Source organism: Myxocyprinus asiaticus, chromosome 26 (genome assembly GCF_019703515.2).
Source record: "Myxocyprinus asiaticus isolate MX2 ecotype Aquarium Trade chromosome 26, UBuf_Myxa_2, whole genome shotgun sequence".
Classification (NCBI taxonomy): domain Eukaryota; kingdom Metazoa; phylum Chordata; class Actinopteri; order Cypriniformes; family Catostomidae; genus Myxocyprinus; species Myxocyprinus asiaticus.
This window is the reverse complement of record NC_059369.1, coordinates 39,253,946-39,279,991: the sequence shown is the minus strand read 5'-3', so window position 1 is coordinate 39,279,991 and position 26,046 is coordinate 39,253,946. Positions and strand designations below refer to the sequence as shown.

Genomic DNA, 26,046 nt, shown 5'->3' with positions numbered 1-26,046 from the left:
TACCGTCGTAGGTAAACTGAGGTAGATTAAAGAGTCAAGAGAGTGTTTTCTGTCCACTCGCGCTGAGGTTACATCAGAAAATGCGACTTTTCGCATTTTTTGACGATTTTTATAACATTCATGGTGGGTGAGATTCTAGTTTCTATCAAGCACACAATCACTTATAAAAAATGAAAAGCATAAGAGAGAAACAAATAATACATTCACTGAGAAAGAGGCCATTGTTTGGACGTCCGGGGTAAAAGCCGTTCGCCCAGTACAAAGCGACCTCCGTGGGTTTCCTGCTCAGTAGTCCATTTAAGCAGAAGGGGGCGCTAGAGAGCACAATGTTTTGCTAAACAGGGTTTGGAGGCGGGGACACAGAGATTCCCTCCGTCATTCCCTGCTGCCGAGGTGTCATTTCAGTCACCTCTGACACCACCATGTCGCAGAAGAAATGCGGCTCTTTCTCTTCGTGGACGGGTGTATCGTCCGATGCCCCGCTCTCCTCGCCACGCAGGGAGGCCGGATGGCTACTCGCACCCAGAGACAGGTTGGTCGCCTCTGTATTGTCGTGAGAGTAACGTCCCGAGTCACCCGTTTCATGACTGCCCTCACTGGAATGAGAGCCCTCACTGTCGCCCCCTGATGGCCCAAACAGGCCCTGCAAAGATGACGGCTGGTGTTGAGGAGATCCAGGTGATGTCTCGGTGTAGCACAGCAGAGTGGTGCCCTGATGATACGAGTATGAAGGACTGGGGACCCTCTTCACATCCTGTTAAAAGCAGCAAATACCAGTAAACATGAGAGATTCACCCCAATTTCCCTTCAGTCCATTGGTGTAACATGTTAGTTGGGTATTAGATAGTGGCTTCATTTGTCTGTTTCTTTAATGAAAGCATATCGTAAATTGAGACGGTTTCATACCTTGTCTCCCCTCTTACAGAAGTTCCATCTTTTTCTTCTTTTTTTCTCACTGGTTTGTTTCACCGGCCCGTAACTATTGATGATCAGATTTGTTCCACCCTAAAAAATTTTATACACATTTATCAGATTGAGAACAATTTTTCTTGCACACAGACACTATGATATGATGTGTCATTTTCAACATACTTTTGCATCAACAAAATGGTCCCTCATCATTGGCATCATCACCTCCACACTCTCAGCTGGGCTCCCATTGGCCGGGTGGACAGCAGTGGGTGGAGTCTGTCCACCTGCTTGTCTGGTACATTTGGTGGAACAGGATTTCCTGTGTCACGATGTGATAATTCAAGTTAGTTTCAGTATCACCACAGAAACGATCACTTAAGTGACATTTGTGAATGCATTCTTACAGGCAAATAATACTGATATACAGACAGTGAAGAATCTGTGTGAAAGTGAACTGACTATAGGTAGACCATTATATCGTTTTTTTTGTTGTTTTTTTTTGTGTGGATTTTTTCCCTTTTTTCACCCAATTTGGAATGCCCAATTCCCCATGCGCTTTTAAGTCCTCGTGGTTGTATAGTGATTCGCCTCAATCCGGGTGGCGGAGGACGAATCCCAGCTGGCACAAGACCGCCAACCTGCGCATCTTATCACGTAGCTTGTTGAGCACGTTACCACAGAGACATAGCGCGTGTGGAGGCTTCACGCCATCCACCGCGACAACCACGCTCAACTCACCACGCGCCCCACGAGAACGAACCACATTATAGCGACCACGAGGAGGTTACCCCATGTGACTCTACCCTCCCTAGCAACCGGGCCAATTTGGTTGCTTAGGAGACCTGGCTGGAGTCACTCAGCACACCATGGGATAGCAAACTAGCGAACTCCAGGGGTGGTAGCCAGCGTCTTTTACCACTGAGCTACCCAGGCCCCCACCTGTTATATTGGTTTTACAGATTAATCAATGCCTATAGTTGCTTTTTGGAAGTAATGGTTATCTGTAAAAATCTATGCCAATAGTTGCCGATAGTTTTTATTTTTTTTATTCCTCTATGGCCGGTGCTGGAGGATTCTACAGTTAGAACAGCTTGGTTCTACAGTATAAAGGCGGTCTCTAGAGGTGTAATAAAAGCAAACACTAATTGACAATATACCTCCATATTTATCCTCACTTCAATGCAAATTTGGTTATTTTAACTAGATAAATCAAGTGTTCTAAATTAAAATGAGGGCATGCAAAGAAAAATGCGATTTATATGGAAACGGGCCCCATTAGCACATACTGTACATCGTGTCTTTATATCTTGTGAATAATAATAATAAAAGCCTCATCTGGTGATGCACAGAAACTCTTCACCTGGTGAATAGACAGGCTATTATAAAAAGCTTAATTTGGTAAATAATTACATTTATAGCATTGTAACAGAGTCAAGTCACCATCATTTCAAAATAAGAGTCCCAAAATAAATAAGTGTATTTCAGACTTGTTCATAGCCTGCGTTATGCACCAAAATCTTCCACAATAAACCGCATCTGGAATTTTATTCAATTTTTAGACTGTTGTAGCCTCTATGTCTATGCCCATCATAGTAAGAAAAGGCTAAGAAAGTTTTTTAAAGTTCTACAAACATATTTGAAAAGTATCGGCTGATTAATTGGTTATCAGCTTTTTCCACCACCTTAGTTAAGGAAATTGGCAAAATCCACTATCGGTCGACCTCTAGAACAGACCTAACTTTAATTACAGGTGATGGCAAGTGCTTATAGAACACCTGGTTTTGCTCCTGCAGGTCAATATGAGGATACAGATGATGATGCAGGTTAAAGCGATACACACGCCCACCACTATACCAGTCATTGACTGCTGATCCAGGTGATAGAAGCCATCTGAGAACACACAGAGCATAAAACACTATTAAAGAAATCAAGGCTTTTAGGATATAAAACGGATAGTTCCAGTCCTGGATGCTGATTAGTCAATACCAGCCATGGAACGCTGTAATATATACAGTATGTTACAATATAGTAACAGTTATGATGTGAAACACCTGTTCAACATCTGCTGTGTAAACCACTGTGCACCCATAGAGACCAACTATTAATTTATATATCAGGGACTTTATGTTGTAGTGAAAGGATTCCACTTCATCAATTTGATTAATAAAATAATATTTTGATGGAAATTTGTGGCCTTAATATTTTTATTATTTTACAAATCAATAAGGAACTCAAGGTTGTGCAAGATTATGAATATAGTCAATGCTGAATGCCTATAGACCAGGGGTCGGCAACCTTTTTGACATGGAGTGCCATTTTTTATTTTCCTGGTCAACGGCTGTTTTCTCTTTTAATCGTTTAATGTCATTTTGAGTGTGACTATGGTTTAAGGAGGGTGCACTTGTATGCTAGGTTGGAAATCTCAATTATTAATAGTGGTGTTTTTCTTTTAACAACACGTGTTGTTCTGAAAGGAAAAAGAAACAAATGAAACACAGAATGTAGGCTGTCATCCAAGCAGCCTGACCAAAGCAAAGTGGGCGCGTTTACTCGCTCGATTAACCGAAAGTGAAGCGCTGCTGTCTCGTGATGCGCGAATGGCTTGCACGTGCTGCACGAGTCTGTTGGATACACTGCAGTCTCGTCACATTTTAACTTTGTGTTTAGCCTCCCATTCAGCTCATGAAAACACGCTGCGTGATCATGAGGAAGGATTACATCAAGATGTAGATTAGAATGCAGGTGCAGAATTTCATATGAATAAAATAGTCTACTCCTCTCTCGTCGTTGCTGGCGTGCCAGGGATTACCCCTCCGCATGTCAATGCTGGCACGCGTGCCATAGGTTGCCGACCCCTGCTATAGACTAATCAAAATACAGAATGGCTTCTTGTGTTGATGCTGATTAAATTATCCCGAGTATTAACAGTCCAAGTTAACATTTATGATATCTCATTGCCTCTTTAGTACGAGATATGTTCGTTTGGAGTAATTTTACATATGAAATTATGAATTTTGACAACAATTCGATATGTTTATTAATTTTAAATATCTACTTTTGTCATCTAATCCCCAGAGCGGTCTCTAGGGGGTGCTACAAAGTGCTTGATATTCACCTGTAGCATGGGTGAAGCCGTGTGATCGAGAGATGTGGCCTTCAGCACGCATGGTCAGTTCTACAGCAGGCGAGAATGGCCCATCTCCCATCTGATTGGATGCCGAGACCTTCACCAGATACACCTGACCAGACTGAAGATTCTCCAGCAAGGCCATAGTGACGCTCCCTGACAATGAGACAGCGGGGTTAGTATTATACAACATAAACAAACACCCAACTATGAATCATTTATTTGGTAGGTTCTAAAATGCAAAGGTTTCGTAAATAATGTCCCTGCGTTCAGGAACAGGGTGACTCTCATAAAGAATAGCCTGGGTAATATTTCACCCCAAAATGAAAAGAAAAATCATATTCACATAAAATCATATATGTACAGAAAGCAGAATTAATGAAGAGATGCCAAGATGGGCGGTAAACACATTTTTTATAATAAGAGAAGACCAGGAGAAGTCTAAGCGTTTTCCTGGCACAAACCTTCTTTTTGCAGGATTTGCCACTCTCCGGCCGCCCATGCTCTGCGTGAAGCGTACAGGATGGTGTAGTGTTTCACAGCGATGTTGGGCTCGTCAGGTGGTTTCCATGACACCAGCGCTGTGTCTCCCTCAATCAGAGTCACTTTGACTCCTGAAGGAGTGCGAGTGGGAGCTGAACAGAGAACGGAGAAACAGTTGCCTTGTCATTCAAAACCACTCCAATAGAGAGTTATAAAAACACAGAACTGACAGGTACAGAGAATACCTGCTTCTGACATACAATGGAAGTTAATAGATGTCGACGGATATATATCATCGGTGATATATCGGTGCTGATAGTTCCTTTTTGGTTTACGGCAAAAATCGACCATTGCCGATAGTTTTTTTATTTTTATTTCTGTGTTCCTCTGTGGCTAAAACCCTTCATCTGGTAAATATATATGCTACAAAAAGCTTAATTTGGTGAATATTTACATATAGAGCAATGTAACGGAGCCAAGACTCTGTCACCATCACTGTTTATGAACTAATTCATGATTATTAATTAATATGATAATTGAAAAGCTATCCCTGACGATCTACTACTGATGAATGATGATCAACTGTTGATTAATTACTGCTTACAGTTTTAATAAGCCCATATCACAATGTTTACTTTATAGCAATTCTATTATAATACACTGTAGATGATTGTAATTGTGCATGTTTTGTTTCTTTTATGTGTTTGTGTAAGTTGGAAGCACAGACATTTCAAAATAAGAATCCCCAGTGTATTTCTGGCTTGTTTATAATTAAAAGTCCCGTGTTATGTACCAAATATATATTTTTTTCCCCTGGTTATTATAGGGATTTTAATTGCACAACAAATACACATCTGGGATTTTACACATTTTGAACTCTTGAAGCCTTTGTGTCTGGGCCCATCACAATAGGGAAACATAAAAAAATACAATAATAAAAAAAAAGAATAATAATAAAAAAACTGATTTTAAAAACTATAGGCCGATTAATCGGTTACAGGCCATTTCAACCACCTTCGGTCGACCTGTAGAAGTTACCCCTGGCATTAAAACCTCATGAAATCAAAATTGAAGTTTTGTGACTTTTACCCCATGCCTGTCAGCTTTCAGGTCATTATATGCTAGTGTAATCCTAAAAGTTGATCAAATAAACTTTTAGCAGATACTGTACAGACTCAATAGATGATTGACAGGTGAGTAGGCAGTCCTTCAAAGCATTTCTGACTACCTCAGAATGTAGTTTGACTGATCAGATCACAAAACATTTTGGAACCTTTTTACACCTGAAATTATAGCTCAACACCCAAGACGAACATGAAAACCAGGTGTTAACGGGGACACAGAAAACATGTACAGTACAGCCAGAACAAGGCTGTGTGTGTGTGCATGAGTATGTGTACCTTCAGGTAGTGTGGTCTGGTACACCACAGGACTCCAGGGGCTGGACAGTTGATCCACATGAAGACGAACTGCAAACTCATAATTAGTATTTGGGTCCAGATCGCTCACCAGCAGATTCTGAGCAGCACTGCAGATACACAACACATATGAGAGGACAACAATTATAGCATGTTATTTAGCATTTTTGATCCAATATAAAATAAAATGTTTTAACTTTTGTTAGTGCGATCTAATAATGAGTTGAGGAAGAGAAAACGCAGCTAATTTTACATCTTACATTACATTACACAAGTCAAGCACATTGCATTGTGGGATATAATATTCCACAGTGTGCTCTAGATGTATACTGCACATTGTAGGAAATCTAGTTGGCCATCTGTGTATTATATGCATACAGAAAAACAGATACTGTGCACAGTATATACGGTATAATGCATACTGCATAAATAGTATGAGCAGTACGGTAGTATGTACAGTAAATACGAGCCTCAGTCAGTCTTTCCGGTCAGTAATACTCACGTCTGCAGGTAGAGCACCAGTGAAGCGTTCTGCAGTCCGACTGGGTTGCAACGGATGGTGTAATTGACCATTTGTCCGGTGGTGAATGCGGGTCGGGCCCAATGTAGGAACACAGAGGAGGAGCTGTTACTGTGGGCGTATACGTGATGAGGCGGAGGAGGGGGCGGAACCAAACGATCACGAACCGCTGCAAAACAAACAAACATTAACGTGAAAATAAGTTTAAATTACACATTTCCTGCATGGTTTTTTGAACTGTCAAGTAACCCAGTGCAATATGTTGGTAATGTCTGCTGTATAATAGTGCTGAAATAGATATATGTTACAGTAATTCTTAAACTAGAAAAGGACAGTTTGTGAAGACAAACTTGGAATGTTGGCCTGACAATGTCTTGCCTGAAGAGTTTCAAGGTTATATTAGCCTTATATGATTTTAATAATTTTGTAATTTGAAGAGGGATTTAAAGTTTAAAGGGACGTTGGGCCTGCTAGGTGGTTGCTGAGGTGTTCTGAGTGGTTGCTAAGGCAATAGATAGATGAATGGATGGACAGAACGAACAAACGATATACAGATAAACAGACAGACAGACAGACAGAACGAACAAATGATAGACAGACAGACAGACAGATAGATAGACAGTACAAACAGATAGACAGAACAATAGATAGATAGACAGACAGAACAAACGATAGATAAACAGACAGACAAATAGATAGAACAAACGAAAGATAGGCAGACAGATAGAATGACAGACTGAGAGACCGATAGGTAGACAGACAGACAGATAGACAGACAGACAGAATAAACTATAGATAAACAGACAGACAGACAGATAGAACAAACAAAAGATAAACAGACAGACAGAACGACAGACTGACAGACCGATAGGTAGACACACAGACAGACAAACAGAACAATAGACAGACAGACAGACAGATAGACAGACAGTCAGACAGAACAAATGTTAGACAGACTGATAGACAGTCAGACAGAACAAATGATAGATAGACAGAACAAACTATAGATAAACAGACAGACAGACAGACAGATAGAACAAACAAAAGATAGACAGACAGATAGAACGACAGACTGACAGGCCAACAGACAGACAGACAGACAGTCAGACAGAATGAATGATAGACAGACTGACAGACAGTCAGACAGAACGAATGATAGACAGACAGACAGATAGATAGAACAAACGAAAGATAGGCAGACAGATAGAACGACAGACTGACAGACCGATAGGTAGACAGACAGACAGACAAACAGAACAATAGACAGACAGATAGACAGACAGACAGTCAGACAGAACAAATGATAGACTGACTGACAGACAGTCAGACAGAACGAATGATAGACAGACAGACAGGACAAACGATAGATAAACAGACAGACAGATAGATAGAACAAACGAAAGACAGGCAGACAGATAGAACGACAGACAGAATGACAGACTGACAGGCCAACAGACAGACAGACAGTCAGACAGACAGAACGAATGATAGACAGACAGACTGACAGAATGATAGACAGACAGAACGAACGAACGATAGACAGACAGACAGATAGAACAATGAAAGATAGACAGAAAGAACGACAGATAGACAGACAGACAGACAGACAGACCGACCAACTGAATGACCGACCGACTGACAGACAGATGGATAGATGTGTGTCGCTGCTAAACTCACAAACACATCCCGGTGTGCTGATGGTCTGGTCTGCCTGGTAACCTTCACCCATGAAACTATAGGCCAAAAGTTTGACATGATACTTCTTCCTGGGGTCTGTAAGAGAGAAAGAGCAGAAAAAGGTATGATTAAAATCAGTTTCTATTGTATTTCCATATTACACATATCATCTATCACTGAAAGAGAGGTAACAGCAGATGTACCTGTATGATGTCAGAATTAGGGATGGAATATTAATGTGGTCAGCTATAGTGTGTGTGTGTGGCAATAGTGGTGACGTGTGGCAAGCATGTGTCCATGCGTCCATCTGCATGTATGTTCGCATGTGCACGTGTGGCTAATCAATATCAGCTGCCCTGAGCTAGAGGTGCTGGTCAGTGAGTTTGTGAGCACTGTCCTTTGTCCATCCCCCAATCTGTTCACTCATCCGTCATCCATCAGCTTTAACCCCCCCCCACCACCACGGCTGAACACTGAACACTGGTCTCATCCCATTCACAGCAGGCACACAGAGGTCAAATCAAAGACCCAAAAGTCATGGGAAACACAGACAGACACAGAAAGGTCAGTCGTATGGCCAAAAGCACAACCTCATCAATCACAGGAACATCTGACCGATAGAAATATTGATAACTGATCAGAAATTGATCCCAGGCTGCTGAGCAGCAAAGCAAAGTTATGACTAGCCCACCTGAGCTCATTTCTAGATATTCAAATGACACTCAAGCTGTGAATAAGACACCAAGTCACAGCAATGCATTATTTAAAAAAACTACAATAACACAAAACCTTTTAATCCAAGTATATTCTCTACCAAATATCTTCCTATGACCCTAACTGGGAAAATAATCAGATACTGCATTTCCATGAAGTTTAAATTTAAAGGGATAGTTCACCCAAAAATGAAAATTCTGTCATCATTTACTCATCTTCATGTGGTTACAAACCCATATCGCTTTCTTTGAAAATGGTAACTGTGGCTGTCAGTCACTTACATTCTGCTTAACATCTCATTTTGTATTACCATTAAATGGAAAAGAGAAAGTCATACGGGTGAACAACATGACGGTGAGTAAAAATGAAAGAATTTATTCTTTTTTTTTTTTTTTTTTGCTGAAATATCCCTTAAATTTAGCCCAGCTGTAAACTACTAAATCTGACAATTCTAATCATCTTTGTTGTCATTCTGTCCAGATAATTTCAGTTTAAACACAATTTTTCCTGTTACTGCCCAAAAAGTACAGATCAATGACAATGCAAATTAAAATTCCAGCAAAATATTATTTTATATGGTCAGAATAGGGTCATAACCACCATAAGACATTAAGTTTGGACACATCCCTATAGTCCCCACCAATGTTCAGAATTGTGGTCAGTATGAGTTTTTGAATGACCGTTTCATCAAAGTTTGCATTTGGTTTCTGCAGTCTTAGTATTTGGTTACATCCTTCTGTTGGAGTGACATCAGCAATGGCCATGATGAGATTAAGTACAGTAAACAGTAAGAAACTAGTAAGCAAAATCAACTTTGAGGGAGTAAAAATACTTTAAAGTGAATTGAGGGAATTGTCCTGTGGTGTTTATTTTTGCCACATGATGCCGCTAGACAGCACAGAATTGTGAGAATAATATTAATGTATTCAATATACCTCATTGGCTATGTGTTTAAGTGTTCTGTGGTTCAGTTTTGTACAGTCAAATCCTAAATTCTAAGTGTTTGTAATTGTGTAGTTGAAAAATACATTTTAAGATTTTTCTTTGATATCAAAGTGTACATTTTCAGAAGCTGTAACTGCTCAATATTTCACTTTTTACATATAAAAAGGTCCTGAGTGACAATGACAAATGTATGTAAATTATAAAAGGCACTAATAATACATAATTGTTTTTTTACAAATATTCCATGTGCTTTAGTCTCTCAATTATTATGAGCTCATAAAAACACGAAGTTTAGCATGCCACACAGCAGTCACCGCTTGACATGTCTTGTCAACTGCCTAATTACTGTTACATAGAAACAATGACAGACGCTGATCAACTATGATCAGATTATGGGGTTAAAGGGTTGTTTTTGGGGTTAAAAGACCAATCAAGCATTTGATTTTTACTGGTATGGATTGGATAGAATGTGTCCTTCAAAACTGATGGCACATCCTTGAGCTAAAGTTTGCAGGTGAATTGGGACTGATCAATCAAAACATAGAGTTGATATTGTTGAATAAATACTACAGAGATCTAGGGCTGTGTTCAGAATGGAATACTAGCACACTGCACAGTTTACACTGTATACTGCAAACTATTTTAAAAAAATAGTATGAGAAACGTAAAGTTTAAATGTTGCCGTAGTTACCGCATTCTGGCTTTGTAAGGTGAAATGGTAGTGTGCTATTCTGAACACAGCCTTGGAGAAGTCATTAAGGAGGCGGGGTCAAATAGGCAGCCCTGTTGTGATTGGTCGACTGGGTAAAAAGTGTCTTACAGATCCACAACTCTAAAGAGTCTCAGTGGAGCCAGTCAGGGGTCAAGGTTCACTCTCAGATAAAACTCCTAAAGAATCTGGAGGTCAGAGGTCAGAGGTCAGGCACACAAGTCAGGGCTCTTTCTCCAGGCCATCAACATTTAGAGAGACACAAAGATAAAGAAAGTATTTGGAGAGGGGGAGTGAGACAAAAATGAGACTTCAAATCTTGAAGAGAGTACAGCCTATGCGATTTAAGAGTCCAAAAACAAGAATAAAACTTAAACATGAAAGAGAGACAACAGACACTGTAAAATAAAAACAGCAGGGCTGATGCTTTGAAAAAATCTAAACTTACTTGATAAAAACAAATTTATATAGGTATATGCTCGTTGATGGCTTTAGACAATGTGTCTAAATGAGAATGAAGTTGACAGAAACAAGAGACCCCCCCAAACCCTAAACTCACTACGAACATCAATATCCCTGCGGTAGCCTACAATAGCCCCGAGATATTAACCACACACTAAGAGAGAGGCAGAGAGAGAGGAGGGGTTTGACATCTGTGTCGTGACCTCTGACATGGAATCTGGGCAAGTCAAATCCTGCAAAGCGGTTCTGGGAGGAGCGTACGTACAGGACAAAAACATACAACCACACATATACACGTGTGCGTTTACAATCCAAAATGTGTGGCCAATTCTGGAAGCTAAACCAGTATAAGTACAGTAAGTTATAATGCAGAGTCAGCTATCAGGACTTCGACACAATGGAGATATTCCAAGTGTTACAAGGCTACTTGCCAAATAAATACATAGAAGTACATGAAATACTGATCTGAGGAGAAATTATTTTATTATGTGAGAAAAAACAGAGCGTGGCATGATTTAGGAAATCGCTTGCTTGTGACAATGGTCAAATATACAGTTTAGCGCTCATTATGCAAACCAATTTGACCACAGAATGTTGCGACTGACCAATCAGAATTTAGTATTCCAGAGAAGAGTAATAATGCTAAATAAATAGCTCTAGATCTGGTGCATATTATGAGGGTGTGGATTGTTTTTGTACTTGCGGGCTCTCAGCTCTGTGCTGACCAATAAATCTACTTTTTTTGGTCTCCTGCCTTAAACAGGCCGTGAGATTTTACCACACACACATTTTGAGCTATTTCTGCTGTCCAGAAACAATGTGTTCTTCTGTTGTTTTTGTGGTCAAGGGTTAAACTTCACTTTAAATCCTGTAGAAATTCATCTTCTGCCTGACAGCAAGCATCCCATAATGTTTCTAAATGCAGAAACACACTCTCACAGATGCTTTAACACCCTAAGGCTACAGTACACAACTTACAAAGAACACATTCATAAACAGACATATACAGTAAGTGTGCTGCAAAGCCTTAAGCTATAGTATCTACAAGACACATACCCATCTCACATAATTTGCAGTCAAATTTCTTAAGCAATTTACAGTAGTTAAAAAAGTAAGCTAGAGTGATAACTAGAGTTAGAGTCCAAAAATATGTTGAAGAAATGCCAGTCATACTGTATGTAAAGTGTCACTTTAATGGGCGTCTCATATGAGATCTCCACCAATCAGAGCACTCCGCACAACCTCATAACTCATTATCTGACACTCATACATGAGAGGGAAAAATCAATGCATAAATGCCACATACACTTCTCTGAGGTCAGCTCTCATGGATATTAATGAAAACGCTCTGTTTTAATTAAAGGGTAAGCATTAGAGGCCATAACCCCTGGCAATGACTGTAGGGACCCTCACCTCCACAGAGCACTAAATATCATAAGTGGTAAAAGTCAGGGGAAAAAGCAGCATGACTTTCAAGGAAAGAGTCATGTCTAAGGAGCCGTTCAGACCGAACACATGCTTGCGTTAAACGAGCTAGACGCAGAACAACGAATAGAACAGATCGCAGGTGTCACAAGATGCAATTTTAAAAGTTCTTTTAACTTGACGCGGTGTCTAAAAAACACAACACTCCTGCGCGAGATGCTGAATAATAATAATAATAATAATAATAATAATTATATATATATATATATATATATATATATATATATATATATATATATATATATATATACAGGTGCATCTCAATAAATTAGAATGTCGTGGAAAAGTTCATTTATTTCAGTAATTCAACTCAAATTGTGAAACTCGTGTATTAAATAAATTCAGTGCACACAGACTGATGTAGTTTAAGTCTTTGGTTCTTTTAATTGTGATGATTTTGGCTCACATTTAACAAAAACCCACCGATTCACTATCTCAAAAAATTAGAATATGGTGACATGCCAATCAGCTAATCAACTCAAAACACCTGCAAAGGTTTCCTGAGCCTTCAAAATGGTCTCTCAGTTTGGTTCACTAGGCTACACAATCATGGGGAAGACTGCTGATCTGACAGTTGTCCAGAAGACAATCATTGACACCCTTCACAAGGAGGGTAAGCCACAAACATTCATTGCCAAAGAAGCTGGCTGTTCACAGAGTGCTGTATCCAAGCATGTTAACAGAAAGTTGAGTGGAAGGAAAAAGTGTGGAAGAAAAAGATGCACAACCAACCGAGAGAACCGCAACCTTATGATTGTCAAGCAAAATCGATTCAAGCATTTGGGTGAACTTCACAAGGAATGGACTGAGGCTGGGGTCAAGGCATCAAGAGCCACCACACACAGACATGTCAAGGAATTTGGCTACAGTTGTCGTATACCTCTTGTTAAGCCACTCCTGAACCACAGACAACGTCAGAGGCGTCTTACCTGGGCTAAGGAGGAGAAGAACTGGACTGTTGCCCAGTGTTCCGAAGTCCTCTTTTCAGATGAGAGCAAGTTTTGTATTTCATTTGGAAACCAAGGTCCTAGAGTCTGGAGGAAGGGTGGAGAAGCTCATAGCCCAAGTTGCTTGAAGTCCAGTGTTAAGTTTCCACAGTCTGTGATGATTTGGAGTGCAATGTCATCTGCTGGTGTTGGTCCATTGTGTTTTTTGAAAACCAAAGTCACTACACCCGTTTACCAAGAAATTTTGGAGCACTTCATGCTTCCTTCTGCTGACCAGCTTTTTAAAGATGCTGATTTCATTTTCAGGATTTGGCACCTGCCCACACTGCCAAAAGCACCAAAAGTTGGTTAAATGACCATGGTGTTGGTGTGCTTGACTGGCCAGCAAACTCACCAGACCTGAACCCCATAGAGAATCTATGGGGTATTGTCAAGAGGAAAATGAGAAACAAGAGACCAAAAAATGCAGATGAGCTGAAGGCCACTGTCAAAGAAACCTGGGCTTCCATACCACCTCAGCAGTGCCACAAACTGATCACCTCCATGCCATGCCGAATTGAGGCAGTAATTAAAGCAAAAGGAGCCCCTACCAAGTATTGAGTACATATACAGTAAATGAACATACTTTCCAGAAGGCCAACAATTCACTAAAAATGTTTTTTTTATTGGTCTTATGATGTATTCTAATTTTTTGAGATAGTGAATTGGTGGGTTTTTGTTAAATGTGAGCCAAAATCATCACAATTAAAAGAACCAAAGACTTAAACTACATCAGTCTGTGTGCACTGAATTTATTTAATACACGAGTTTCACAATTTGAGTTGAATTACTGAAATAAATGAACTTTTCCACGACATTCTAATTTATTGAGATGCACCTGTATACCATTATAGGGAAAATTTCTACCAATCTCATAAATTCAAGCTTGAAGTACTACTTGTGTTCAGCAGGGGGCAGTAGGCGAAACTCCAGCTGAATAGACCTTTTTCATGCTAGTGCCATCTTTGATTTTTAATGGGAATGACAATGAGGCTGTGAAGGATATACTTACCATCTCATCAATGGCAAGAACGGTATATAGCTGTATAAAGCTCTTAGATCACATCTGATTTTCCACAACTCATGTTGTCTGGAGATCTTTGTATGCTGAATGTTCTTGGACAGATATTTTATCTGTTTTGTCCACGGAACAATCCAAAAACAAACTGCAGTACAGCCACTGAAGAGACTGTATGTCTATCCTTCACAGCCTCATTGTCATTCCCATTAAAAATCAAAGATGGCGCTAGAGTGAATAAGGTCTATAGGCAACGAGCAGCTGTACAGACAACAAACCACACATAGGCCCATTTGACACTAGCAACAGCACAAGATGAGAATGTTCAAACACAGCTGGACAGAGTGCAATTCCGAATGCAGAGGTGTTTTACTTTGTTTCAAAATATGTTTAACTTGACACAGTGACCTAAAACGCTGTTTATGACGCAACGCAACCAAAGTGAGACGCTCCAAAAACGTCCATCTGACGCATTTGTACATTGAAGAGTCCTTCTAAAAGTCCTTATAATACGTCCATCTCGGACGGACTGACAAATTCAATAGCAAAATTGACTGCTGTACACTGTAGGCCAATGATAGGCTTATGTTCATTAATATGGAAATAAACAATAAACAATAAACAACAATACAACAAAAAATGTAATGAATTTGAAGGAAGTACGTCAGTTGAGGAAGTTTGAAATACCTGTCGCACATCACCTCTGTTTTTCGAAGCATGCATGTGTACAACACCAAGACCAATTGTAGATTGATTAACGTGTATATATGCTGGATGAAGCTGAGCTACAATTGCAGTTTCTAGGTCTGTTAGTCCCACTTTGAAAAAATCGGACTGGTACGATTTCAGTCAAACTAAAACATTTACATTTTAAAAAGATGAATCATTGTTTTGGTCCGACTGAAATAGAACTTTTAAAGTGCATGTCAACATGCTGAGTGTGTGAGAAAGAAAGAGAGTGTGAGTAAGTTTGTGTGTTTGTGTGGATGGGGGCGTTAAAGCATTGTATAAGGAGCTTTGAAGTGCCGTCTCATCCCACATTCTGTCCCACTGCAATCATAAAACACACCATAAACCCCCCACACAACAGCTCCTCTTTCTTTCCTAACATTCTCTGCTCCTCTTTCACCTCCTCTGGACTGATACGCCATAAACTCACCATGAGACACATCCACACCCCTAATGAATAGACTCATCCGAGCAGCATGTCTTTATGAATACAGTATAAATCATGTTTAAGGGTGGATCTCACGAAACCTGTAAAGAATATGTCCAGGCCGTATTTCACCTCAAAATCAAAAAGAAAGAAATTTTTGGGCATTGTGACATTATTGTCATGACAACTAAGCACATTTCCTCCAAACATTTTCATTACTGTAATGTGCAAAATAATTATATAATATTTAAATTGTCAAGTATTTATGGTAAGAGTTGTAATAACGTGCTTGCCTCTTTAATTTCTCAGTTATTTCTCCTAGACACCATTGAGAATTAGACTAAATGGAGAGCAAATGGAGAGTTCTGCTCAAGTCACATCATCATCGGACACATTAAACCAATATCCAATCAGCAGATGAGGGTTATTTTGAATAACACTTACGCAAATACTGGGACCAATTCAGGTTGATTTGAATATCAGCTGTTGACCAGCTGTCTGACCTCTCTACGGCCACAGATGGCCACTGGTCAAGCAAAGCATTGTGGGATGGCATTCATGGCCACCACTGACCACTAAAGGCCCAGATGAAACTGACCTTTTGGGGCAAGAGAGGGCGACCACACCAGGGACTCATGGGAAGACCACCGCACTATCCAGCTTTTAGGTAACAGGAAGGCAGGGTCAGAGGTCAAAGGTCAAAGGGGTGTGGTCATTTAGGGAGAAAAGCCACAAATCTACATATCTGAATAACACTTTAATGCTTTTGTTCTTGGTAAACCACTGGCCTGTTCATTTCAAGACCTTTGATGGGGGGATGCCACAACTAAGTCAATAGGTAATAAAAGTGTCTAAATCTACGTACAGTATCTGCTCCAAAATTCTGCTGGTTTTTTTGGTGTCATGTTCTAATGACCTCTCTGATACAGGAAGAGCCATGAGAATGGACAGAGAGAGAGACAGAGAGATAGATAGATACTTCATGTATTGTATACTCACCCAGGCCTCCAATGATGTGCTGGCGGTGTTGTGGGGGTATCTGGGTCAGGGGTCCGTCTGGTTGGCTTTCCTCATGGTATGAAAGTTTGTAGCCTTGCAGTCCAGTGGTAGTGCTGCCCACTGGGAGATGCCAACGTACCACGATCGTAGTGCAGTTCAGAGTATCTAACTGCAGCTCTGGTGCCAGGGGTACTGTGGGAGAAAAAAATAAACAGGCAATCACAAACAGACGTTCACATCATCCAATCTTAAATCTCACTCATGAACAAGTCACTGCACCATTAAAAAAAGTTTTTATATCAGGCTGTTTATTTTCTCACTTAAAAAACTCCCTTGTGGTCATAATTTTGGATTGCATGATCACCCAGAGAATATTTTTGCTCAGAGGTTGTTCTTTTAGTGCTCATTAGACATAATGGAGTCAACCTTGTGTCATATTTTTCTCTGAAAATTAAAGGTGCACTCAGTTTTGCTTGTGTCATCATGGACTTACAGTGACACCTAGTAATGTGGATGAAGCAAAATCAAAATCAATTCAGTAACAGATGTCATTGTAGAAATACACTATTCACAATCAGCCATTATTAATTTAATCCAAGACTGAAAGTGTCCAATAAAAAGATGTTTTCAGCTGGTCATGTGATTCTAAAATGGCAGCCCCATGAGGATGTCCCTGCCCCATGTAAAATAAAACAGCTTTTATACAGTTACTGATATGACTAGAGTCCTCATCTCATGTGAGCAGTCATGATTTTATACATATGTTTCAAAATTACAATTCATTTCTTTAGGAGTAAAACGTTTTTAATGGAGAAACAAATTACTGCGTGCACCTTTAACTAAGGAGACAAATTAGACATACAGTAAATGAGACCATCGTTGAAATACAGTAAAGGTATAGAAGAATAAAATGAATATGGACAGCATAACTCAGAACACTTGATCTTGAGAGAATTTGATGAGAAATCTTTGAGTTCATATTGAGATCTCTGACTATAGATTGCAGACTTTGTTATCTTGGCAAATCTGAGCACAGTTTGAGACATTCTTGAGATCTCTTCTGAAACACTACAGGAGACATGTGTGAGATTACTGGGGTCTTTCTCTCAGGAGAAACATCTGAGAAGCAGACTTTGGAAAGTCTCCACTAAATCTCAATGCTGTCTATGAGAAATAACTACCGGTATAGATACAAGAGGTATTAAAGAGATCTCGTTTATTGTGGTGGTGGTTATTGTGTTAGCATTAGCACTGTTCCCTGCCACAGTTTCTGTGTGTGAGGAATGCTTTCAAAATCACTAAAAGTCCAGCAAATCTTGAAGCACAGTACACAGCAGCCCTGCAACCTCAGGAGAACAAATCATCAAGATTTATCGGTCACAACTGCACCTATGAATCTCTCAAGTGCACATGAGATGGGACCTTACAGGAGCATCTCCAGGTTTAAATCACTTCATGCTTAATTAAACCCACTCCTGCAGAGTTTCCTGTGGTTCAAGTGTATCTTTGTAGGCATTAAATTTAACCACAGCAATCTAACAAAGTACGTTCCCGTAGATCTCACTTTTCTGCCTGACAGAGTTTGATATGTGAGCAGAGGCTGAACTGAAGAACTGGAGATCTACTGGCTGGTACGTAAAAGGCTGTGCAGCCCCGCAGCTCTTGCTTTCTAAACCATGACTAAAGCCTTTCCAATGTGGATGAGAAGGAGGGTCAAAGATCGCACTGTAACAAATGCAATGCTTTAAAAAGATTATGATCTCAAAACAAAGGGAGAGAAAGCAGCATTCGCTCTAATCTTTTTTTTTCTTTCTTTTTTTTTTTTTTTAAAGCATGTGTGTTGCAGGATTTTAAATTTTACATAATGGAAGATTCAATGAATGGATGGATGGATGGAATAGAGAGACAGACACACGGACGGATGGACGGACAGACAGACAGATAGATAGATAGATAGATAGACAGACAGACAGACAGTCAGATAGACAGACAGACGGACGGATGGATGGATAGATATTTAGATTAATGGATGGATGGATGGAAGATAGATGGAAGGATGGATGGATGGATGGATGGATAGATGGATGGATAGGCAGAAAGACCTACAGACAGACAGATAGATGGATGGATGATAGATAGATAGATAGACAGAAAGACAGACAGATAGATAGATGGATAGATGGATGGATGATAGAGGTGTAAATCGCCAGTTTCATCACAATACGATCTTGTATCGATTCTCTTAGCCAGCGATCCGATGTTTGCCGATACCTCAAAGTCTGCCACAATACGATTTTGATTCGATTCAGGGGCCTGCAGTCGATAATACGATATTATGTGGCTGGCATTAGAGCATTAAAATAAAGGTGCATCTTTAAAAAAAAAAATACAAATAGATCGATGCATCGATCCAGATCGATGATGGATCGTTACACCCCTAATGGATGTTAGATAGATAGTTAGATAGATAGATAGATAGATAGATAGATAGATGATAGATAGATACCTTTGGTTCTGGAAGCTTTGGGCGTTCTGTGTGACGTCCAGGCAGACGGCTCGCCCCAGCCCACGCTGGTCGTTGCAGCGATACGGAGCAGATAGGTGGTGTCAGGCTGGAGACCCTCCAGGAGGTGATGGGTTCTGTGCCCTGACAGCTCCAGTTGGGACACTGCTTCTTCTGTGCTTGTTCTGTATGACAGACGGTACGCAGACACACGACCGCGACTCAGTTTATGAGACAGGGGCTGCCACGACACATGAATATCACTCGGACTCTGACTAGTGAGACTCAACTCAGGGGCACGCAAGGGAACTGAAATATAAAGAGAGAGGGAGAGAGAACATTAAGAGAGAAATTATGAGAAGTAAAATTTATTTAATAGCAAATTGCATTGATAAATTCCATACTATATTTGACCCGACAGCAAACCCACAAACCCACATTGTAACTCATTTCCCATGTGAAGAGGAAGTCATTTTCATACAGAAGTATTAAAGGTACTGTAATTTTAACGGTCACAGTAAGCATGGAAAATTATAATGAAAAACTAAATTATGACTTATGGTTCAAGGTAAATTATTATCTATTTTTGATTTCATGCTGTCTTTGAAGACAGAAACTTTGTATCCCCTGGTAAAGTACAGCATAAAACATCATCCATGGCAGTCCACCATCCTGGAACAAACAAGTACCATTCGCTACTCACCATCCTCTAGTGTTTGCTGTATGACATGGTCAGACATGCGACTGGCACCCATGGGCATGTATGCTACGATATAAAATGTGTAGTTCCGCCCCGCCTCCAGGTCATCTATGATGTACCGGGTGGTGTCGTTACCGATAACAATCTGGTACTCCTCATTATTTAGACCTGTTGGGACAATGCGTATAGCAAAGCTCAGATAATTTGCTCTTGGAAGAATCTGATGAGAAAATTAGATAGACAACTTTTGATTGCAGACTTTGATATTTTTGCAAATCTGCGCACAGCTTGAGACATTCTTGAGATCTCTTCTAAAGCTCTAGTGGAGACACACATGAGATTACTGGGATCTTTTTTTTTTTTTCAGGAGAAAAACCTGAGAAGCAGGAGACTTGAAAACGTCTCCATTTAATCTCAGTTTTAATTACAGTCTAGGAGAAACAACTGAGTTATTAAAGATGTCTTATTTCTGGTTCTTCTTTCCAATGGCTAAGTGACCTCACACATTGCTTAGTGCATAAATACATGGTTGTTGCACTTCTTCATGTAAATCCATCAAGTCTTTTCTACGAGTCTGTGTGGCTATTCAAAATCCAGAGCCATTATAAAAGAAACATGCCCACTCAATCAACAAGGCCATGCTTCGTTTAATTACCTGCTTTATCAACACAACTAAAGCCAAATTCCACCTGCTGCTTTTCCCACAGATCCACTGCACTTTAATTAGCCCATATTAGGATATTAAAATAAAAGGAACACTCACAAGCATTGAGCCCCAACTGAATTTCTGACCCAATAAACAAAATCCTCAACCGTCAACAGAAAAAGGCCTTGTTCTGATGTTGAATGGCCACACAGCAGACTTTGACGTACGGAGGCGAAACCCCCTCCCCCATAAACCTCTTTAGGGCAAGATTAAGACCCTCTAACATGCAGGATAATTAGCCCCTTTTTTCAAAGACTTCCGATGTTTTTTGCCCTCCAGAGCAGATGCAGTATGTATTCTTTCTCTATGCCTATTCTTTATTCTGCTATATGGCCTGGAATTCTCAAGGACTCCTTGGAACATACAAATCCAAGTACAACCGACAAAATGTTGAAGATTTCACACTATTCAGGCACATTGTTCCTTTTTGACTTCTCATTCTTTTCACTTTTTCTCCACACAGGCAGGCAGGTGTTGTTTTTGGACGACTTTCTCAAAAGCAATTATTGTCAAAGGATTTCAATAGTAAATGTTTTGGACAAACGACTCTCGATATTTCTGTCAAAAGTTACTTTTTCAGCCCTTTCATTGGCAAATTCACAATAGGAACTCACAAGAAAACAAGATGACATGAATAGAGAGGAAGAGATGTTCCCACACAGTTTTTATTCGTTTTTACATAGTCAACAGTATTTTAGAATTAACTGGATTCCTGTGCCAAACAAAGCTGGTTAAGAGAGGTGTGCTTCACTTTTCTCAGCAATCAAACTTACGATTTTTGTCTGAAGTATAATAAAATGGGCAAAAAATATGACAGACATTGAAGGAGGGACCTGAGCCATATCTAGCAGCCAGAAACCACTCAGAAGAACACCCTTGCAACCACCCAAATCACCCTAGCACAGGGGACGGCACGCCAGCAACGACGAGAAATAAGTAGACTATTTTATTTATTTGAAATTCTGCACCTGCATTCTAATCTACATCTTGATGTAATCCTTCCTCATGATCACGCAGTGTGTTTTCATGAGCTGAATGGAAGGATAAACAAAAAGTTAAAATGTGACAAGTCTGCAGTATACCCAACGGACTCGTACAGCGCGTGCAAGCCATTCGTGCATCATGAGCCAGCAGCGCTTCACTTTCGGTTAATCGAGCGAGTAAACGCGCCCACTTTGCTTTGGTCAGGCTGCTCGGATGACAGCCTACATTCTGTGTTTCATTTGTTTCTTTTAGCTTTCAGAACAAAACATGATGTAATAAGGAAAACACCACTATTAATCCTTGAGATTTCCAACCCAGCATACAGGTACACCGTCCTTAAACCATAGTCACACTCAAAATTACATTAAATGATTAAAAGAGAAAATATAAACCCACATCGAGTCTATTCAAAATATAAATTAAACCTGGAAATGAAGTTTTAGGATTTTGCAGGTGCGATTCACCGAAAAGGGCTAAATAGTTGACCGGCTTGTGATGCGCGAATGGCTTGCGAAAATTGATGAAAATATGCTGCGTGATAATGAGGAAGGATTACATCAAGATGTAGATAGGAATGCTGGTGTGAAAAACTTCTTATAAATAAAATAGACTGCTCCTCTCTTGCTGTTGCTTGCGTGCTAGTGATTACATGATTACAGTGACATAATATAAGAAATATTTAAGATTACACACAATTTCGTGATCGGTAATCAAATAAGCAAATTTGTGTTAACTCATTTTGTACAAAAGGACAGGTTTTCAATCATTAAAGCTCTTTCACAAGATGCTCTGTGAAAATTCACATGCAAGATTTTTCACTCAAACGGTTATGCTGATAATATAATTTGTAATGAAAATCAACGTTTAAAATAGAACAATGCAAAATAGAAACATTTTCGTCAGCACAGCCATTAACTAGGAAAATAAAAAATGGCACTCCATGTCAAAAAGGTTGCCAACCCCTGCCCTGGCATCATGGTGGCATGTTCTACATGGGCAAATAACACTCACATTTTCTTCCAAAATTGTAAAAATCTAGTTAGTTCTACAATTGTGTTTCAAACTAAAACAACAGTTATATTTGTGTATGGATAACAGAAATTCAGTGTCGAGTTTGGCACTCACCTTCTGCCTTCATGTAGTGCACAGAGTAAGCGATGACTTTGTCTGAGTTGTACATCGGCCTTTCCCAAGCCAGCAAGATGGCTGAACTTGAGACAGTATCGGCACAAACATTTCTGGGCGCGCTCGGTCGGTTGTCAGACATTACTACGATCAGACGAGCCATGGCCAGAACTGAACCCTGCTCATTTTCCGCTTGACACTGGTATATACCGTCATCCTCTGGAATGATCTGGTTTATCACCAGTTTACTGCGAAAACAAACAAGTTTTTTTCATGATGAAAATAAAACTTTATTCAGGTGCTGCGTGCATACACATTGACTTTTGTCCAGGTCATGGAAAAAAGGATTCCTTTCAAAAGAAAGAAATATGATATAAATATTATATTTTCCAGAAAGCCAATGAAGTCTATTTTATTTATTATTTAGAATTACTAAGAACAGCCTTCATTACTGTAATGCAAAAAATAATGACATATTATTTCAATTCTAAAAATATATGCAAGTCTTTGTAGTACTGCTTTTAATTTCAGCTTATTTAAATAAACAAATATATTGTATTACAGTATTTTTTGCTGTAATAGAGTAATGCAGTTTAAAATCTTGTCTTAGTAACATTTTGAAAAATTGCATTATTTAATCTATTCAATGAACACATGACTTGCATTAGACATACTTTATTTATTGTTATGCCAGCTATTTTTTTCTCTCCACTAAAAAAACATCTTATGGAGTTTTTTCCTTGCCACAGTCACCATTGGCAAACTCACTGGGAGCTTAAAAGAATAAATAGTTCACCCAAAAATGAAAATTCTCTCATCATTTACTCACCCTCATGCCATCCCAGATGTGTATGACTTTCTTTCTTCTACTGAACACAGATGAAGATTTTTAGAAGAATATTTCAGCTCTGTGGGTCCATACAATGCAAGTGAATGGTGGCCAGAACTCTGAAGGTCCAAACATCTCATAAAGGCAACATAAAAGTAATAAATACGCCTCTATGCACCAATCTATTCTGGGAGAGAACAGACCAAAATGTAATTCCTTTTTCACTATAAATTTTGACAGCAGTCTCCTTGGCGATCACTATTTCAAACTCAATTACGCTTCCTATAGTGCACCTAGAGCTCGGCACATGCGTCAAGCACTAGGAAGTGTAATCGAGCTTGAAATCATGACCGTGCCTAGAGACTGCCATTGCAAAATGTACAGTGAAAAAGTTATATTTTGGTTTGTTCTATCTTTGGTTTGTGGATTTAAGTACTGAAGTCATATGGATAATATTTATTGCCATTATATGCCATTATGTGATATTTGGACCTTCTGATTTCTGGTCACCATTCACTTGCATTGAATGGACCAACAGAGCTGCGATATTCTTCTACAAATCTTAATTTGTGTTCTGCAGAAAAAAATCATACACATCTAGGATGGACTATCCCTTTAAAGGGATAGTTCACCCAAAAATGATAATTCTCTCATTATTTACTCACCCTCATGATATCCCAGGTGTGTATGACTTTCTTTCTTCATCAGAACACATTTGAAGAAAAATAGAAAAATATCTTAGCTCAGAAGGTCCTTAAAATGCAAGTGAATGGTGATTTCTCTTTTGAAACTCCAAAAATCACAGACAGTCAGCATCAATGTCATTCATACAACACCAGCTATTTTTGTTTTGGGGATTTTCTCCCTTTTTCTCCCCAATTTGGAATGCCCAATTCCCAATGTGCTCTAAGTCCTTGTGGTGGTGTAGTGACTCGCCTCAATCTGGGTGGTGGAGGACGAGTCTCAGTTGCCTCTGCGTCTGAGACTGTCAGTTGAGGCTTGTTGAGCGTTTTACCGTGGAGACCTAGTGTGTGTGGAGGCTCACGCTATTCTCTGCGGCATCCATGCACAACTCACCACACGCCCCACCGAGAGTGAGAACCACATTATGGTGACCATGAGGAGGCTAACCCAACGTGACTCTATCCACCCTAGCAACCGGGCCAATTGGTTGCTTAGGAAGCCTGACTGGAGTCACTCAGCACGCCCTGGATTTGAACTTGCGACTCCAGGTGTGGTAGTCAGTGTCTTTACTTGCTGAGCAACCCAGGCCCCCCAACACCACCTGTTAAATCAATGTCTTCTAAAGTGATACAATCACTTTTGGTGCGAAAAAGATAAATACTTTTTTAACTCTAAATCATGCTTCCGTTCTGCAGCGGTACACGTGTGTGACGTAATTGCATTGGCATTTAAAACACGCAATGACTGACGCACGTGCGACACAGCCCTTCCGGCTGCGCTGTTTACGGAAGCTTCGTTGGGTTTGGTTTAGATCTGTATTTATCTGCTTCTTTACTCACAATGGTGCGTTTGTGAACTTATCCTGGATGTCTCAACCGAGAGGAGAACGTGAGATTATGTCTGTATCATGGCAACAGAATACATCACATGAGAGACCGTTTAAACTCCACCCTCTCGTGAAGTCTAATGAAAGCGATGGTTTATAGTTAAAAAAGTACTTAAATATTGATATTTGTTTTGCACCAAAAGTGATCGTATCGCTTTAGAAGACATTAATTTAACCGCTTGAATCGATGATTGATGGCATTTATGCTGGCTGTCTGTGATTTTTGGAGCTTCAAAAGAGAAATCACCATTCACTTGCATTTTAAGGACCTACTGAGCTGAGATATTTATGTATTTTTTTCTTCAAATGTGTTCTGATGAAGAAAGAAAGTCATACACACCTGGGATATCATCAGGGTGAGTAAATAATAAGATAATTTAAATTTTTGGGTGAACTATCCCTTTAAAGACATTTAAGACCTTAATGGTTTCCTGTGAAGCTGCTTTGAAACAATGAGCATTGCAAAAAGCACTATGCAATTAAAAATGACTTGACCTAAAACATTACTGTATTACAGAAAGGAGAATCACCATTAATAATAATGGGAATTACCAAAAAATCTAAAGTAAAATGTCTGGACACATTATGTTTAAGAGAATTTGGGGGCAAAATGTGCTTAAAACCCCTAATGATATATGTAATAACAATAGTAATAAATGTAAATATTCCAAATATAGGTTTCATTTTCCTAATGCAAAATATAAGTTATTTTCGTTATCTTTTGGGTTTTAATGTGACCTGGAATTGTTTTTCCGAGATTCACGAAGCCCATTTGTAAACAGATTTTTTGGTACATTAACAGTTATACTGTAAATGGAAGTACTGAAAAGGCATTTTACAAACTTCTTTAACACTTGCTATAGAGATGCTTTCCATTTCAACATGCTCTAGTTCAACCCCCTTTGCTTTCAGGGTCACATAACAAACACAGACAGGAAACAAATTAGAGGAAAATCAAAGAGAAAAACAACTAAAACATCATTAGCAGAGCACTGAATAATTAACCCTCTCTCATTCC

The 26,046-nt window shown here is 39.5% G+C and overlaps 1 protein-coding gene across 1 annotated transcript in view; it reads right to left on the bottom strand.

Moving 5' to 3' along the window:
• Positions 1-334: 334 nt before the first annotated feature.
• The window catches only part of LOC127417113 (protogenin A-like), a 48,759-nt gene continuing 23,047 nt past the window's right edge, over positions 335-26,046 (bottom strand). Inside the window, exons 7-19 of the mRNA XM_051656822.1 lie at positions 22,630-22,877; positions 19,818-19,982; positions 19,118-19,423; positions 16,612-16,803; positions 8,138-8,233; positions 6,443-6,629; positions 5,923-6,050; positions 4,504-4,674; positions 4,030-4,195; positions 2,688-2,813; positions 1,093-1,231; positions 907-1,005; positions 335-754 (exon numbers count right to left, since the gene is read on the bottom strand). Of these exons, the coding sequence (XP_051512782.1) occupies positions 335-754; positions 907-1,005; positions 1,093-1,231; positions 2,688-2,813; positions 4,030-4,195; positions 4,504-4,674; positions 5,923-6,050; positions 6,443-6,629; positions 8,138-8,233; positions 16,612-16,803; positions 19,118-19,423; positions 19,818-19,982; positions 22,630-22,877 (2,443 nt within the window). The remainder of the gene's footprint in view (positions 755-906; positions 1,006-1,092; positions 1,232-2,687; positions 2,814-4,029; positions 4,196-4,503; positions 4,675-5,922; positions 6,051-6,442; positions 6,630-8,137; positions 8,234-16,611; positions 16,804-19,117; positions 19,424-19,817; positions 19,983-22,629; positions 22,878-26,046) is intronic.